Here is an 18,118-nt window from a genome sequence, read left to right as displayed (position 1 = left end):
TAACAGAACCCACAAGTGAAATTAAGTAACTAAGTTACAAGGGCCTCAAGTTACAGCAGGCCTTGAGAATTACATACTTCATTCTTTGTTAAACTTTTTAGAAAGATGGGAAAACGGCGAGAGAAGAATATCTTAGAAATTAAAATTCTGTATCTTAGCTGGACTGTTGTCACTTCCCTCTGAGGTACATCAGAAATTGAAAACTGCAGGCTTAAATTTCCTCCACGCTTCTCCTTGTAGAGTTAACAGAGTTTTACAGAACACAGGTGACAGATATACTCTTTGATTTGATCTAATGATAAAATCAGAAGTTTGTTCACTTGATAAAGATTTTATTTTGAAGAATATATTATTTCATTAAGTAATTTAATGCAAATAACGTGGTAGAATATTCATGAGGAGAAATTAAATAAACTGATTATTTTGCTTGAAAAATACCAGAACAATGGGTGGTTTTTCAGGAATGTTTCAGTGTGTCAAAATGAAGTGTTCATTATGATTCTACCCTGAGGCAGGAAATTAACTTCAGCATGGTAAATTTCATTATTAAAGATAATGACTTAAGTTGATCTTTTGCTATTTAGTATAAAAATTGTTTGTTAATTTTGTAATTTATTGTGATAAATTTAATTATTAAAATGATAGATTGTTCAGTTGACCTTTAGTTTCCCAGTATAATTGTTAATTTATAATTTATTTTTCAAAAAAACCTATCTGCCAAGGTAAATTATTCATCCCCTTTATCTACCTGCTGCTTCCCTCTGTTTCAGATTGATGTACAGCTATATATTTTGTCATTTCTTTCACCTCATGATCTGTGTCAGTTGGGAAGTACAAGTCATTATTGGAATGAAACTGTCCGAGATCCAATTCTGTGGAGATATTTTCTGTTGCGGGATCTTCCTTCTTGGTCTTCTGTTGACTGGAAGTCTCTCCCAGATCTAGAAATCTTAAAAAAGCCTATATCTGAGGTTACCAATGGTGCATTTTTTGACTACATGGCAGTGTAAGTATCTAGTTTTATGAATTAAAAAGAAGATATTAATTTGATTATAGCAAGTCAGTAGCCTAAGTTAGTCTTGGTCCTCCTACAAATTTGTAGCATGAATTTTGGGTCTAAGGGTCCTTTTGTAAGAATTGGGGATTAGGTTAAATAACATCATTTAGGACCTACTGTAGAGCCAAAAAAAAAAAAAAGTCTGTGACAGAAGATAGCACCTAAAAAAAAAGAATATTTATGCTTTAGGTGAGGATTGTTTTCCTGTGCTAGACTTACTAGCTACATGTGGTTTTAATTTTTTCCCCCATATTTTAAGTTATTTAGAATCCTTATTCCAATACAGATGCCATTACATCAAGTCCTGTGAGACTCGTTGACTAAAATATGCATGTGTATAATTTTAACAAGTGATGGCTCAGTGGTAAAGAATCCTTCTGCAGTGCGGGAGATGCAGGTTCAATCCCTGGGTCAGGAAGATGCCCTGGAGGAGAAAATGGCAACCCACTCCAGTATTCTTGCCTGGAAAATCCCGTGGACAGAGGAGCCTGGCAGGCTATACTCCACAGGTACTCAAAAGTCAGACACGACTTAGTGGCTAAACAGCACAGCACTGTAGTCTCAGTTGCTGGTTACTTCTACATTGTCCCACAGCCAGCCAAGACATCAGGTGTATCAGTGGTGCTGTGGAACCATGTTTTCATAGGGATGGTAATAATCATAGTAACGAACATTTGTGATCTGACTCAATGGATATGAATCTGAGCAAACTCTGGGAGATAGTCAAGGACAGGGGAGCCTGGCGGGCTGCAGTCCATGGGGTTGGAGAGAAACGATTTAGTGGCAAACAACATGACCATTTGTGAGCATATAAATTATTTCTGATTCTTGTGATCTTGGGTTGATTGTTATTGCTCAAATAATGCAAATTTTAAAAACTGAAGTTCAGACTATAAGTGGCTTATATGACTAATTAAAGTGAGGCTTGGCCGAATCTACCCAGCTGCAACATTGACTTTTTTTTTTCCTTGTTAAATTACAAGATTCCTAAGTAAAGATGATTTTCTTATAAAGTTAGTGATTGTCTTAACCAGCTTGACTTGAAGAGTTTTAGGTTTTATTTAGATTTGAGCAACTTTGTTTTAATTTTCAATGACATGTTGAATCACTTGTTTAGAAATTTATGGCTATTGAAAAAGTTGTTTCTTTCACACGATTCTTAGTTTTCTAGGTAACCTGTAATAAGTACTTATTGAACTGTTAGTGTTAATGGAAGTACTCTAAGAAATTCAGTTATATTGGCAGCTTTTAGTATTTTTTTTTTCTTTTCTACCTCTAAGGACATATTTATGCTATCTATGTAGTTTAGTGCAGGGTTTCTCAGTCTTTGCACTACTGACATTTTGCACCGGGTGTTATGGGAACTGTCTTGTGTGTGCATTGTAGCATGTTTAATAGCATCCCATGATCTGTTAGATGTCAGTAGCACTGCCCTACTCCCCCTGCAGTTGTGATAACAAAAATGTCTCCAGACATTAGCAGATGTTCCCAGAGGGTACAAAATCTTCCCAGGTTGAGAATCACTGCTCTATGTAGTGAATTTTAACCATTACAACACATGTTAGACCAAGTGTTTCATGAGAGAATCTAAATGAAAAAATAGAAAGTAACCACTTCCTGGGGAAGACTTCCTCAGTTACTTAACCACTACCACTCCCATAGCACCTTGTGCTTTTACTATCATGGTGCTTGACATATGTATTATTGATATAATAGTATCTGTCCTCCACTGCCCTCCATGAGGATTAGGACAGTAACTATTGTATCCCTCTTGTCTAGCAAGTTGTCGATGCATTATATATTGTTGAATGAATAAATGCCTAAGTAAGTATTTGTGTTAATTTTCTAATTGTGACAATTTTATACAGCTATAAAATGTGCTGTCCACATACAAGAAGATCTTCAAAATCTAGCCGTCCTATGTATGGAGCTGTCACCTCATTTTTACACTCATTGATCATTCAGAATGAACCACGATTTGCCATGTTTGGACCAGGTTTGGAAGAACTAAATACATCTTTAGTGTTGAGTTTGATGTCTTCGGAGGAACTTTGCCCGACAGCTGGTTTGCCTCAGAGACAGATTGATGGTAATTTTCATGTTAATGTACAGTTCATAATAATTCAAACACTTTGAGCTTGACTCTAGTATTACATAGAAAAAAATTAGTTTTTTAATTATTTAACTCTTTGATGTAATGAAATGTACTAATTTGATGGATGGGAGCCCTCATGTCTCTATGGACTGAAAGAATTAATTTACTTTTTTATAAGAGGTAAGCTTTCTCTTACTTCCTCAGTCTAAAATATGAGATTATGTGAAAGCAAATTGTAGTTGTCAAAATGTTGTACCATATTTTAAAATAATGTTACGGTAAAAACCACTCAGCATCTACTATATTCAAAGTACTTTGATATGTCTTGGAATTTCAAAAAAGAGCTAAATTGTCACCTTACCTTTATTTCTACGAAAAACAACAGGAACAACAACCATGTAGTTAATTTGGTAAGTAGGATTTATAATAAACGTGTAATAGTGGTCTAGCTTCTGCTTTATGTTTTCATTTGTTGAGGGTACCTATTAGATACTAAAGATGCAGTGATTTAAAACAAACAACATCAAAAATCTCCTCTTTGCCCTGAAATGTGATTAGTCTAGGTGAGGGCAGAGACATGTATACAGGTGATTAGAATATAGTGTAATGAGCTTCTGTGTAGAAAGGTAAGGGTCATAGAAAGCTCTGCATTGAACATGATGCCATATATGAGTCATTTTGATAAGCAGGAGTAAGCCATCAAAAAAAGGGTAAAATATTCTAAGCAGTGAGAACTGCATCTCTAAATTCTCAAAGTTCTGGGTGTGCATGAGACACTTGAAGTAGCTCTGTGTTTAGAGTGGGGCCAAGTGAGAAGATGCTTATGTGTCAAACTTAAGCATTATATTGAAGGATTTGAAGCAGAAAAGAAAGATGATCAAGATGGCATTTTAGATAGATTATTCTGGCTCCTGAGTGGAAAATTGATTAGAAGGAGCTCCAAAGGCATGAATACCCACTAAGAAACCACTATAATATTGTGATAAAATATGAAGGATATGTAATTGACTCAATGTGTAGCAGCAGTAATAAGTATAATTCCTGGTTTCTGGCTCTTCTTTTCATATTGGATGATGGTGTCATTCTCTAGATTAAGGAGACACAGGAGTAGGAAGAGAAACTTTTTACACAAGCAGAGATGCCTGCTATAAGCTAGCCATTTGAATGTGAGTCCCATTAGACCAGAAATCTCAGCCTTGTTTTTCTTAAGAGGTTTTTTCGTTTCTGTTTTTTAAACTATTTTTGGCTGCCTGTGTCTTTGCTCCTGCATGTGGGCTTTTTCTAGTTGCGGCGACCCTGGGGCTACTCTTCATTACAATGCCCAGGTTTCTCATTTTGGTGGCTTCTTTTGTTGCAGAGCATGGGCTTTAGATATGCAGGCGTCAGTAGTTACAGCATTCAAGCTCAGTAGTTGCAGCTTGCAGGCTCCGTAGTTGTGGTGCACAGACTTAGTTGCTCTGTGACATGTGCGATCATTCCGGACTATATCCCTTGCACTGGCAGATGGATTCTCAACCACTGGACTACCAGGGAAGTCTCTCTTGTCAGCTTTATTCTTAGTTGTATCTGTAGTGCTAGGCACATAGTAGATACTCAATATGTATTTGATGAATAAATGAATTATTTTATGGAATACTTTATGCATTCATGTCTCAAAGATCTGGGCTAGAAATGAAGATTTGGGAATCATATGAAGTCCATGTGAACTTGGAAGTTTCTGAGAATAAAGAAGATTGTGAGCCAGGTGATATAATCTTCAACGCATGATTGGAGAAAGGGATTATCAAAAGTAGATTCATAAGTGACCAGGTTAAGGATGAGGAGATGGTATTAGAGCTAAATGGTGTGTGTGTCTCAAAGAGATGGAGTTTTTTCAAGAGGGTTGGTGAGTAATGGTTTAAGACATGGCATTGAGAAGTAAAGAGAGCACTTATCTCTGTACCCTGAGATGTGAGAGAATAAGCAGTTTAGTTACTAGAAGCCCACTGTAAGAGAAGCAGCACCTAGGCACAGGCCAGTTTCAGGTTGGGTCATGAGGTGGAAGGATCCCATTTCAATAAGAGGTTGGGAATATGGGGGAATTGGCTGATATGAAATAGCCATTTCATTCTGCAGAGTAATTGTGATTGTTTGAAATTGCCAGTCTTAACTGTGCTTCAGATCCTGCAAGGTTCAGTTCAGTTCAGTTCAGTTCAGTCGCTCAGTCATGTCCGACTTTTTGCCACCCCATGAATCGCAGCACCCCAGGCCTCCCTGTCCATCACCATCTCCTGGAGTTCACTCAGACTCACGTCCATCGAGTCCGTGATGCCATCCAGCCATCTCATCCTCTGTCGTCCCCTTCTCCTCCTGCCCCCAACCCCTCCCAGCATCAGTCTTTTCCAATGAGTCAACTCTTTGCATGAGGTGGCCAAAGTACTGGAGCTTCAGCTTTAGCATCATTCTTTCAAAAGAAATCCCAGGGTTGATCTCCTTCAGAATGGACTGGTTGGATCTCCTTGCAGTCCAAGAAACTCTCAAGAGTCTTCTCCAACACCACAGTTCAAAAGCATCAATTCTTCGGCACTCAGCCTTCTTCACAGTCCAACTCTCACATCCATAATGACCACAGGAAAAACCATAGCCTTGACTAGACGGACCTTAGTTGGCAAAGTAATGTCTCTGCTTTTGAATATACTATCTAGGTTGGTCATAACTTTTCTTCCAAGGAGTAAGCGTCTTTTAATTTCATGGCTGCACTCACCATCTGCAGTGATTTTGGAGCCCCCAAAAATAAAGTCTGACACTGTTTCTACTGTTTCCCCATCTATTTTCCATGAAGTGATGGGACCGGATGCCATGATCTTTGTTTTCTGAACGTTGAGCTTTAAGCCAACTTTTTCGCTCTCCTCTTTCACTTTCATCAAGAGGCTTTTTAGTTCCTCTTCACTTTCTGCCATAAGGGTGGTGTCATCTGCATATCTGAGGTTATTGATATTTCTCCCGGCAATCTTGATTCCAGCTTGTGTTTCTTCCAGTCCGGCGTTTCTCATGATGTACTCTGCATATAAGTTAAATAAGCAGAGTGACAATATACAGCCTTGACGTAGGGAAGGATAAAGGGATGAGTCATTGGCAAGGTGGGACAAAACAGCATGCAAATCTTACTGGACTGAGGTTAGATGTGTTGAGAAGGTAGTTTCTGGAAGTTAAACTGATGAAAACAAAGATCAGAGGCATGGTTGTTGTTCAGTTACTCAGTTATGTCTGATTCTTTGCAATCCCATGGACTGGAGCATGCCAGGCTTCCTTCACCATCTGCTGGAGCTTGCTCAAAATGCATATCCATTGAGTCAGTGACACCATCCAACCATCTCGTCCTCTGTTGTCCCCTTCTCCTCCTGACTTCCATCTTTCCCAACATAGTAGAATGTTTTTATGATATCTTTGGGAAGTCCCCTGGTGGTGGAAGACTAAGGGCCACTTTGCCTGAAATGCTTACAGACCCTGGTAGGATCTCTATATAATGTGTTGCCTGAAATGGTGGTGTAAGATAGTATGGCATGGCTTCTTTAAATGTCTAGATTGGTTATAATGCAGGGATTAAGGATATGAAAGATGGAGTTGTTCTTGGGCTTCCCTGGTGGCTCAGATAGCAAAGAATCACCTGCAATGCAGGAGACCTGGGTTCAATCCCTAGGTTGGGAAGATCCCCTGGAGAAGGGCATGGCAACCCATTCAAGTATTCTTGCCTGGAGAATCCCCATGGACTGAGGAGCCTGGTGGGCTACAGTCCATGGGGTTGCGAAGAGTCGGACACAGTTGAGTGACTAAGCACAACACAATGAGTAAGTAGAGGCCATATTATGTTAAACTTTTATTTATCTGAAGAGCAGCAGCTTTGAAGAGAAGAGACATAATTAAAGACATTTTAAAGCAATCTCTCCAACTGCTGTCAGAAGATTGGATAGTAGGGAACAGAAGTGGATTTAGGAGCATAGTTAGAAATGATTACAGAAGTTCAGGTGAGAGATGATGATATCTAAATTAAAGGTGTGGGGTGGGAATGGAGAAGAGTAGACAGATCTAAAAGGATGTTTATTAATATATAGCAAAAAGACACAAAGCCAAAGAGGAGGAGATCTTTGCAGAAGGCAAAAGGAGAATCAACCCCTGAGTGTTAACACAAAGGAGGGAAAGAGTTAAGAAAGAAAGACAAATAATAGTGTTGAATGATTTAGATATAAAATATAGTAAGAAGTAATATTTGGCACCTGTTATTTATCAGTTATGTATGTAATGCTTACAATAACCCTAAAAAATGTGTATTATTTCTATATTTCAGTGTCAAAACCAAGGCTCACAGAAACATGGGTATATGTGACAAATTCTAGCTCAAATCTAATTCCAAATTTCAGTGTTTGCCGTATTTCTTAAATTTTCTAAGACACCATGAATTTAAAAATGCCTTTTCAGAGTGCAGGGGAAAAACCCATTTGGCTGAGTGTGTACGTGGAGTATGAGACTAATGAGAAACATAAAAAAACTGAAACTAAGTCAGTCTTGAGGATAAGTAGAAGTAGTTGTTATGATGTAGCTGCTACTGATAGGATGATAATAAAGTTAATGATGATAGTGATGATGGTTAAAAAAAAGCAATGTTAAAGCCTAAGAGTTTTTTATTCTGTATCCATAATTTACTATTTTGTGAATGAAAATTGCATATAGCGTCTTTTCTTCAACATAAACATTTTATTCCAAAGCTATATATAACTTGTCCTGGTTTTTTTTTTGCTCTTTTTATATTAAGTAATTTTTGCATTGTCATCTTTTGCTATCTTTATTTTTTGTTTTGATAATTGTAATTTTCTCCTTTAGGTATTGGATCAGGAGTTAGTTTTCAGTTGAACAATCAACATAAATTCAACATCCTAATACTATATTCAACTACAAGGTAAGGCTACCTACTTAGCAGCCTACCTGAGGCATCAGTGATAGAATATTTTAGAGGGGCTGAAGTCTGTTTAGTGTCTGTTTATGTTTTATATTTACATTTTTCTTATAGAAAGGAAAGAGATAGAGCAAGAGAAGAACATACAAGTGCAGTTAACAAGATGTTCAATATACAGAATGAAGGGGACGATCAACAAGGGAGCCGGTACAGTGTAATTCCACAAATTCAGAAGGTGTGTGAAGTTGTTGATGGGTTCATCTATGTTGCAAATGCTGAAGCTCATAAAAGTAAGCATTATCTTATTTTCTTTTTAAAAGCACTTTCTTTGCAAAGCAAATAATAAAGTATTTTTATAGGCTTTATTGTGGCTTATTAAGAATATCATGGCTAATTTTATCAATGTGATTCTGTTAATATTATTACTGTCAATATTGGATTCTCAGACCTTGACGTGCGTTAGGATCACCTGTGGATCTTGTTAAAAACATGGCAGCCTGATTCCTATCCTGATAGATTATGACTCATAGGTGTGGGTTGTGTCTTGGCTCTGTTTGTTTAAACAAACTTTACAGAATTCTGATGCACACTGAAGTTTGCTACTATAACTACATAGTATTTTTTGTTGTTTTATGCTTCTGTACTTTTAGTTATTGATATTTTGTTTGCTTTTGGCCTTATTCAAATAATTTATGCAGGTAAATGAGAAATTTTAGGTTATTTTAATCATCCAGATAGTAGATTGTGAGTTAGTAGAGTTGGTGGAGTTGGTGGAGTGTTTAATAAAGTGGATTAGTTAAGAACACTCTCCATATATTCTGAATAATTGCCATTCACATTGATAAATAACATGAAAATAGAATACTATTGGGCCATAAGCCAAAATTGTAATTTCTTTTCCAAACCCTTTGTGAACAAGGTAGGGCATAAATATGCAATATATTATTCTCACTTGGAAAAAGGTAGAAGCAGTCCACTGTTGAAAGCATTTACAGTTTACAGTGCACTGAAATTATCTATAACAACAAAAGCCAAATGCAGCTCAATTATTGACTAATTGGACTTGTCTCACTGCATAAATAGCCTAACAGGAGAAGAAGCATACCCATTTGTAGAAGTAAATCCTTTTTACCTCAGTCTTTTCTGTTCTTCCACATAAAACATCTAGCATTAAATTAAAAAGTGTAAGATACAAAAAAGAAAAAAAAAAAGAAATGACCCATTCTTAAGAGATAAAGCAGTCAATGGAACTAGACCCAGAAATGGCCTCAATATTGGCACCCTCAGAAAGGACATAAAAAGAACTATGATTAATATGTTGAAGAATCTAGTAAAAAAAAGTGACCAATATATGTGAACAAGTAGAGATTTTCAGCAGAGGGAAAGAAGCTATGAAAAAGTAAAATGGGTTTGCTAAATACCAAAAATACAACAGGTGAATAGTTCCTTCAAAGGACATATCAACGAAGGAAACCTTTTGTGAATGTGAAGATAGATCAATTAAAATTACTCAGATTAAAGAGATGGGTTCCCTGGTGGCTCAGTGGTCAAGAATCCACCTGTCAATGCAGGAGACATGGGTTTGATCCCTGGTCCAGGAAGATCCCACATGCTACGGAGTAACTGAGCTTTTGTCCTAGAGCCTGGGAATCACAACTACTGAGCCTGTGTGCTGCAGTTATTGAAACCCATGCACCCTAGAGTTTGTGCTCTGCAACAAGAGAAGGCACTGCAGCGATAAGCCTGTGTACTGCAATTAGAGAGTAGCCCCCACTTGCCACAACTAGAGAAAAGCCCACATAGCAACGAAGACCCAGCATAGCCAGAAATTAATTAAGAAATAAAAATTTTTTAAAAGGAAAAAAATTGGTAGTGGAGGGCAGAGCAAGAGCTGGGGAAAACCAATGAAGTGTTCTAACTCGGGGGTTGACATTTTCTTAAAGGTCTAGGTAGTACATATTTTAGGCATGTGAGCCATATAATCTCTTACAGTTACTCAGCTCTGATACTATAGTGCAGAAATAGCCATAGATAGTTTGTGAATGAATGGGCTTGGCAGTTTTTACCAAAATACTTATTTATAAAAATATAGTGTGTGGTATGTGGACCCCGATTCAATTTATATGTGATTGGAGTCCCAAAATATGAAGGGAGTAAGAACAGGGAAAAAGAAATTTCTGAATAAATAATGACCAAATCTATTTCAAAATTACTGAAAGACATAAACCACAGATTGAAGATTCTTAAAGAACTCCAGCTGTTATAAATAAAAAATACAGATACATCATAGCCAAACTGGTGAAAACAAAAGATAAAGAGAATATCTTGAAGGCAGCCAGGGCAAAGCAAAACATACATATAGAGGACCAAAGATAAGAACAGAGACTTTCTGATAGAATTTTGCTGTAAATGAGATAGTAATGAAGGGAAATCTTTATAGTATTGCAAAAGGTGGGGTGGGGGGGATAATATCCAGCAGATATCTTTCAAAATGAAGGCAAAATCAAGACATTTTTTAAGACAAAATCTGAGAAAGTTCAGTCAGCAAATTTTTATTACAATAAATATTAAAGGAAACTTCAGGGAGAATAGTATACCAGGTGGAAAACTACATTTACAGAAAGAAAGAAAAAGCCTTGAGATAGAAACAGTATAGCTATACATAAAATTTTTTTTCTAAGTTTAATTTCTTTATCATTATTTAAAGGAAAACATATTTTTTAAAATAAAATATATTGTAACAATATTACACAGCATGGAAAGTCAGAAATGGAAATGTTGTATTGTAAGGTTCTATATGTGAAGTTGTATAATACTTTTTAAAAGTAGACTGTTGTAAGCTTAAAATAAACTTTGTAAATCTTTGAGCAACCAACCACTAAAAAAGTGTAACAGAGATATAATTAAATAAGCCAGTAGTGAAGATAAAATGTAATCATTAAAGAAGTCAGTTCAAAAGATCACAGGAAAAGAGGGCGAAAAGAACAAAGAATAGAGGGGACAAGTCAAAATTCAATAAATATGTGATAGATTTAAATGTACTGTGTTGATAATTACATTCAATGTTTGTTTGTTTTCTATTAATATATAACAAATTACTGCCAACCTGGTGGCTTAAAAATGCATCTGTTTATTAGCTCAGAGTTCTTTATGTCAGAAGTCTGAATACAGCATGGCTGGGTTCTTAGCCAAGTGTCTCATAGGCTGAAATTCGGGTGAGAGATGGGTTACATCCCTTTCTGGAGGTTCTGGGGAAAAATCTGCTATCTAGCTCACTCAGATTATTGACTGAATTCAGCTTACTTTTGTAGATCTGAGGTCCCTGTTTCCTTGCTGGCTGTCAGCTGGGGGCTGCTCTCAGCTTCACAGGCCATCTTCATTTGCCATGTGACCCCTCTGTCTTCAAATCCAGCAATGGAGGATCTCTCTGACTAGGAAGAATCTCATCTGTTTTAAGGGCTTACCTGACTAGACTAGGCTCACTGATTATAGTCTCCCTTTCTTGAAGTCAGCTGTGTCTTGTAATATAGCCTAACCATGTTGGTGATATCCCATGTATTTACAGATTCTTCCCACACTCAGAGGAGGGAATAGAAAAGAATTTGAGTTATTAGGGTTATTTTAGAATTCTGCCCACCACCAAATGTCAATGACTGCCACTCCACTGAAAGGCAGAGATTTTCAGTTTCAATAAAAAAGCTAGACTCAATCATATGTTTAAATTTTAGAAACTCTGGCCTTTGAAAGAAAGGGTAGTGATGGCTACAGAATTTGTGAGAAGAAAATACTTTTATTAGAGTAGTTTTGCTTTTAAACCATAGAAACATGTAAGTGGTACTGTTTTTGTTCTCTCTGATTTCATCTAAATTCTGATCCTTGCAAGGCTGATTAATGTAGTTTTATGAAAGATCAGTAAATGAACACAGCAATAGAGGGGTAGATGCAGTTTATTATGTTTGGATCCTGGTAATTTTTATAGTTTTCAATTTTTTATTATTTTTTAAGTAATGAAAATTAAGGATTTTAACTACATTCCTTAGGACATGAATGGCAAGATGAATTTTCTCGTATTATGGCAATGACTGATCCAGCTTTTGGATCTTCCGGGAGACCAATGTTGGTTTTATCTTGTATTTCTCAAGCTAATGTAAAAAGAATGCCCTGTTTTTATTTGGCCCATGAGCTGCGTCTGAATCATCTAAACTACCCATGGATGGTAAGGTTCTATTTTCTCTAATGAGAAAAATCTCATTTTATTTTTCACTTTAATTTCTAATTGATTTTATTTTACTTTATTCTTTCTTTTCATTCTTTTTAAAAGAAGAGCATTCTAAAAGTCAGTTTTAGTAGCTTAATCAGTGGGAGATATTTGATATCAAAGCTGAGTTCCAAGATAAGTAATAAACCTCATATTGATAGTAAGAGAAGATGATATTTTTAATCTAAACTCTTTAGAAGACAAAACTTGGTTATTTATCTACAGTTTACTGGGATTATTTTAGTCCTATTGATTTTTGAGTGTTCAGAAAAATGTCCCACATAATTATAAGTATTTGTGCTTAGTTTCTTAGCAAATGATCTCTTTTTATTTGCTCATAGGTCCAGGACACTGAGGCTGAAACTTTAACTGGTTTTTTGAATGGTATTCAGTGGATTCTTGAAGAAGTAGAATCTAAGCATGCAAGATGATCCTCCTCTTCAACCTTGGCAACTGAAAGCATTTGAAACTTGTTACTAAGGTCGTGGTGTGGATATTTGCTCAAGTCAGCTCATTCTGCCCTGCCTTTTTGCAGGTAGGCTTTATGTTGGACAGCTGTCACCACTCTAATTTTTATATAACTTTTACTTTTTACCTTAGATCAATTACAAGAAAAAAGTTTCAGTGGTAGGATTTGGCCCCAGAATGAACCTTTTAAGATTTTTTAATAACTTTCATATATATATTTTTTAATATTAAATTCTGAAAAAAAAAACCACACCAAGTTTGTGCCTCTCTCATTCTTCGTGATTTCTCTTCTGTTCAGTTCAAAGATTGCCATCGTGGGGAATAGCAACTTTACTAAGCTTTCAATAGGTTCTTTTCAAGGGTACTTAACTGGTTATCAGAAAATAAGTTTTATCTATTTTTAATAAATATACTGCTTAAAGATTGGAATATTCACTGAAATTTCATTTACTGGTATGGCCATACAATTTCTGTTTCTTTTCTGAAATAGTAGGAATTAACTTTTTGTCTTATTCAATACTAATTCAGTGAAAATAACTGGAAATTCTTGCTGTTTTCAAATTATCTGAAAACTCATGAAGTGCTAAAGCCAGATGTTTTTCCTTGCTCATGAAGAAAATATTCCAGAGACATTCATGATCATATGACCTCCTGCTCACTAATTGCTTCCGCTTTGCAGAGGAAACAGTCCTCCTATCTCAGTGGAATTGAGGAATTTAAAAATTACAGTTGAAAAGAGCATTATATTCTCAGTGGTGCTGCCCAAGAAAGAGCCTCCGTCCTACAAGTGGGTGCCATTCTGAAGAAAGGAGCTCTCACATCTTCGGTGCACTTATCCATCCCTTAACTTGAACATTTGTAGTTGGGGGAAGAGTGAGAAATCCTGACGTCCTGCTTTTCCTAGAAAGGAAGCCCTCTGACTTGGTGACAGAGTGCTGTTTCCTTGACTGCCTTGGTCTAGAATGGAGTTTCTGTCTTTCTGAGCTGGAGGAGGGATGTCTTGGTTCAAATCCCACATACTCTTACTGTTCTTACTGAGTTGTTGTTGTTATTGTTGTTGTTTTGCTGTGTACTCTTAGATTTTAATGATTTTTTAAAATTAATTTTCTCCAGTTTCTCTGGGGAACCATTACATCGTACTCTTCATGCTATTATGCCAAAAATAAATCCTCTCCACTTTTAATTATGTGTAGTTAGGTGACTCAGATGGTAAAGAATCTGGCTGCAGTGCAGGAGACCTGGATTCAATCCCCATGTTGGGAAGATCCCCTGGAGGAGGGCATGGCAACCCACTCAGGTATTCTTGCCTGGAGAATCCTCATAGACAGAGGAGCCTGGCAGGCTACAGTCCATGGGGTTGCAAAGAGTTGGGCATGACTGAGTGACTAAGCACATGTTACCTCATTCTTTGCTGATGTTGGTAATTTATTTTCTTTTTTTCTTCATGACCAATCTGGCTAGAGTTTTATTGATTTTATTATTCTCAAAGAGCCAGCTTTTGGTCTTACTGATTTATTCTATATTCTATTTCATTGATTTATGCTCTAATCTCTCTTTTTCTGCTTTTTAAATTATAGAACTTCAATTTTATTTTTTTATATTATTAAGGTACAAATTTAGGTCATTGTAGGCTTGAGGCACAGTGATAAAGAATCTTTCTGCCAATGCAAGAGACAGGTTCCATCCCTAGGTCGGGAAAACTCTCAGGAAAAGGAAATGACAACCCACTTAAGTGTTCTTGCCCAGAAAATTCCATAGAGGAGCCTGACGGGCTACAGTCCATGGGGTTGTGAAGAGTCGGACACTACTGAGTGACTGAGCACGCACATACGCATGGGGTTGCAAAGAGTCGAAGATGACTGAGCAGTTCTTTGAGTATGCATGCACTGAAGCTATTGCACTTACATATATTGTAAATTCCAGAAGACAGTGTTATCAATTTTTGATGAAACAGTCATATGTATTAAAAAGAAATTAAAAGAAGAAAAAATTTTAAAAGTAATAAAAGTAATCTTTTATTCTTTTCAAGATATAGGCATACCTCATTTTATTGTACTTTGCTTTATTACGTTTCATAGATAACTGTGTATTTTACAAATTGAAGTTTTGTGGCAACCCTGCACTGAACATGTCTATCAGCACCATTTTTCCAGCACCATTTGCTCACTTAATATCTCTGTCACATTTTGATAATTCTTAACAATATTTCAAGCTCTTTTTTACTGTATTTGTTATGGTGATCTGTAATCAGTCATCTTTGATGTTACCACTCTGACTTGCTGATAGCTCAGATGATGATCTGATGGGCTGCAATCCATGGGGTAGCTAAGAGTTGGGCACGACTGAGCGGCTTCACTTTCACTTTTCACTTCCGTGCACTGGAGAAGGAAATGGCAACCCACTCCAGTGTTCTTGCCTGGAGAATCCCAGGGACGGGGGAGCCTGGTGGGCTGCCATCTATGGGATCGCACAGAGTCGGACATGCCTGAAGCAACTTAGCAGCAGCAGCAGCAGCAGCAGATGATAATCAGCATTTTTTAGCAGTTAAGTATTTGTTAAGATATTTACATTGTATTTTTTAAATTAATTAATTTATTTTAATGGAGGCTAATTACCTCACAATATTGTGGTGTTTTTTTGCCATACATTGACATGAATCAGCCACAGATGTACATGTGTGGCCTATCTTGAACTGCCCTCCCACCTCCCTCTGTATCCAATCCCTCTGGGCCATCCCAGTGCACCAGCTGTGAGTACCCTGTTTCATGCATCAAACTTGGACTGGTAATCTATTTCACATATGGTAGTAAACATGTTTCAATGCCATTCTCTCAAATCATCCCACCCTCACCTTCCCCCACAGAGTCCGAAAGACTCTTCTATACATCTGTGTCTCTTTTGCTGTCTAGCATATAGGGTTGTCATTACCATGTTTCTAAATTCCATATATATGCATTAATATACTGTATTGGTGTTTTTCTTTCTGACTTACTTCACTCTGTATAATAGGCTCCAGTTTCATCTACCTCATTAGAACTGATTCAAATGCGTTCTTTTTAATATATGAGTAATAGTCCGTTGTGTATGTGTACCACAACTTTCTTATCCATTCATCTGCCAGTGGACATCTAGGTTGCTTCCATGTCCTAGCTGTTGTAAACAGTGCTGCAGTGAACATTGGGGTACACATGTCTCTTTCAATTCTGGTTTCATTGGTGTGTATGCCCAGCATTGAGATTGCTGGGTTATATGGCAGTTCTATTTTCAGTTTTTTAAGGAATCTCCACACTGTTCTCCGTAGTTGCTGTACTAGTTTGCATTCCCAGCAACAGTAAGAGGGTTCCCTTTTCTCCGCATCCTCTCCAGCATTTATTGTTTCTGGACTTTTTCCTCTCTGCTTCATTTATTCCTACCATTCTGTCTTCCATGTCACTTATCCTATCTTCTGCCTCAGTTATTCTACTGTTGGTTCCCTCCAGAGTGCTATTGGTCTCAGTTATTGCATTATTCATTATTGATTGACTCTTTATTTCTTCTAAGTCCTTGTAATATTTCTTGCATCTTCTCAATCCTTGTCTCTGATCTATTTATCTGTAACTCCATTTTGTTTTTAAGATTTTGGATCATCTTTATTATCATTCTGAATTCTTTTTCAGGTAGACTCCCGATCTCCTGCTCTTTTTGTTTGGTGGGCATTTATCATGTTCTTTACTTGCTAAATATTTCTCTGCCTTTTCATTTTGTTTAGATTGCTGTGTTTGGGGTGCCCTTTCTGTAGGCTGGAAGTTTGTGGTTCCTCTTTATTGTGGAGCCTGCTCCCTGCAGATGGGGTTGGACTAGTGGCTTGTCAGGTGTCCTGGTTAGGGGAGCTTGCGTCCATGTTCTGGTGGGTGGAGCTGGATCTCTTCTCTCTGGAGTACAATGAAGTGTCCAGTAGTGAGTTCTGGGGTGTCTCTGGTTTTGGTATGGCTTTGGGCAGCCTGTCTTTTAATGCTCAGGGCTGTGTTCCTGCTTTGCTGGAGAATTAGCCTGATATGTCTTCTTATGGAACTCGTTGGCTGTTAGGTGGAGCTTGGTTTCAGGGTAGATATGGAGGCTTTTGGATGAGCTCTTGTCTATTAATGTTCCCTGGAATCAGGAGTTCTCTGATGTTCTCAAGTTTCGGAGTTAAGCCTCCTGCCTCCGGCTTTCAGTCTTATTTGTAGAGTAGCCTCAAGACTTCTCCATCCATACAGCACAGATGATAAAACATCTAAGTTAATGGTGAAACAATCCTCCACAGCAAGGGACAGCAAAGAGGTTCACAGAGTTGCATGGAAGAGAAAAGGAAGAGGGAGATAGAGGTCACCAGGAGGAGAAGAGGGAGAGTCAAAGGGGAGAGAGCAGTCTAGCCAGTAATCAATTCCCTGTGTGCTTTCCACAGTCTGTAACACCCAGAGAGAGTCACAGTTATTTAGAGAAGAGAAGAGGGCGGAGGGAGATAGAGGTGACCAAGAGGAGAAGAAGGGGGAGTCAAAAAGGGAGAGACCAATCTAGCCAGTAATCAGTTCCCTCAATGTTCTCCACAGCCAAGAACACCCAGAGAGATTCACAGAGTTAAGTAGAGATGAGAAGGGGAAGGGAGGAGATAGAGGTGGCCTGGGGGAGAAAAGGGAGTGTCAAAACAGGAGAGAGCAATCAAGTCAGTAATCGCACCCCTAAGTGAAAGTGGATACTGAAGATTAGATTCCTAAAGGTACAAAACTGATAGCAAATACCAAAAAGCAAAGATTAAAAATCTAGTGTAGAGGCTAGACTCTCAAAAATACAATATTAAAAATACAAAACAAAATCACAAAAATTGTGAAAAATATATATGAAGTTTGCTTTAAAAATAGGGTCTTTTTTTTGGCAAGGTAACAGGAGGTTATAAAAATGAAAAAGGAGAAATGAACTTGAATTAAAAAAATTAAAAAGTGATAATAGTAAAAATATATTTAGGAATTTCTCTGGAGCTGTTGTGGGCAGTGTAGGGTCAGTTCAGTTTCAGATAGTTCCTTGTTCCAGCTTGTACTTGTTCTCAAGGTCTGTAGGTCGCCTCCAGTGCTTAGTCAATGTTAACTACAGGGTTTTAATCTGTTGCGCCTGTCACTTCTAGAGCGATTCCTCTTCTTTGTTTATTTTTACTTCCTCTGTTTGCAGGTCTCTTTAGTGTCTAATTTCTGCCCTGACACAAGGGGGTGAAGGTCGTCACTTATTTAGGCTTACATGTTCAGTTGTGTTGTGGGGAGGGAGGAACACTGCAAACAAATATCGCTGACGTGTATAGGG

At 37.4% G+C, this 18,118-nt stretch overlaps 1 protein-coding gene across 2 annotated transcripts in view; it reads left to right on the top strand.

Annotated features, from left to right (window-relative positions):
* Positions 1–18,118, top strand: part of FBXO4 (F-box protein 4) — a 50,741-nt gene that overhangs the window by 683 nt on the left and 31,940 nt on the right. The window contains exons 2-7 of one of the 2 annotated variants that reach the window (XR_011249686.1): positions 771–1,006; positions 2,926–3,146; positions 8,010–8,085; positions 8,197–8,372; positions 12,123–12,298; positions 12,682–12,875. Coding sequence is in view for 1 of the 2 variants with exons in the window: in XM_069556444.1 (XP_069412545.1) it covers positions 771–1,006; positions 2,926–3,146; positions 8,010–8,085; positions 8,197–8,372; positions 12,123–12,298; positions 12,682–12,771 (975 nt within the window). In the remaining variant the exon portion in view is untranslated. Of the gene's footprint in view, positions 1–770; positions 1,007–2,925; positions 3,147–8,009; positions 8,086–8,196; positions 8,373–12,122; positions 12,299–12,681; positions 13,059–18,118 lie in introns of those variants that run through there. The other variant, XM_069556444.1, reaches the window with a different exon arrangement.

Source organism: Ovis canadensis, chromosome 16, assembly GCF_042477335.2.
Source record: "Ovis canadensis isolate MfBH-ARS-UI-01 breed Bighorn chromosome 16, ARS-UI_OviCan_v2, whole genome shotgun sequence".
NCBI lineage: Eukaryota > Metazoa > Chordata > Mammalia > Artiodactyla > Bovidae > Ovis > Ovis canadensis.
Note: the sequence above shows the minus strand (reverse complement) of the source record. Positions and strands in the feature narration are given on the sequence as shown.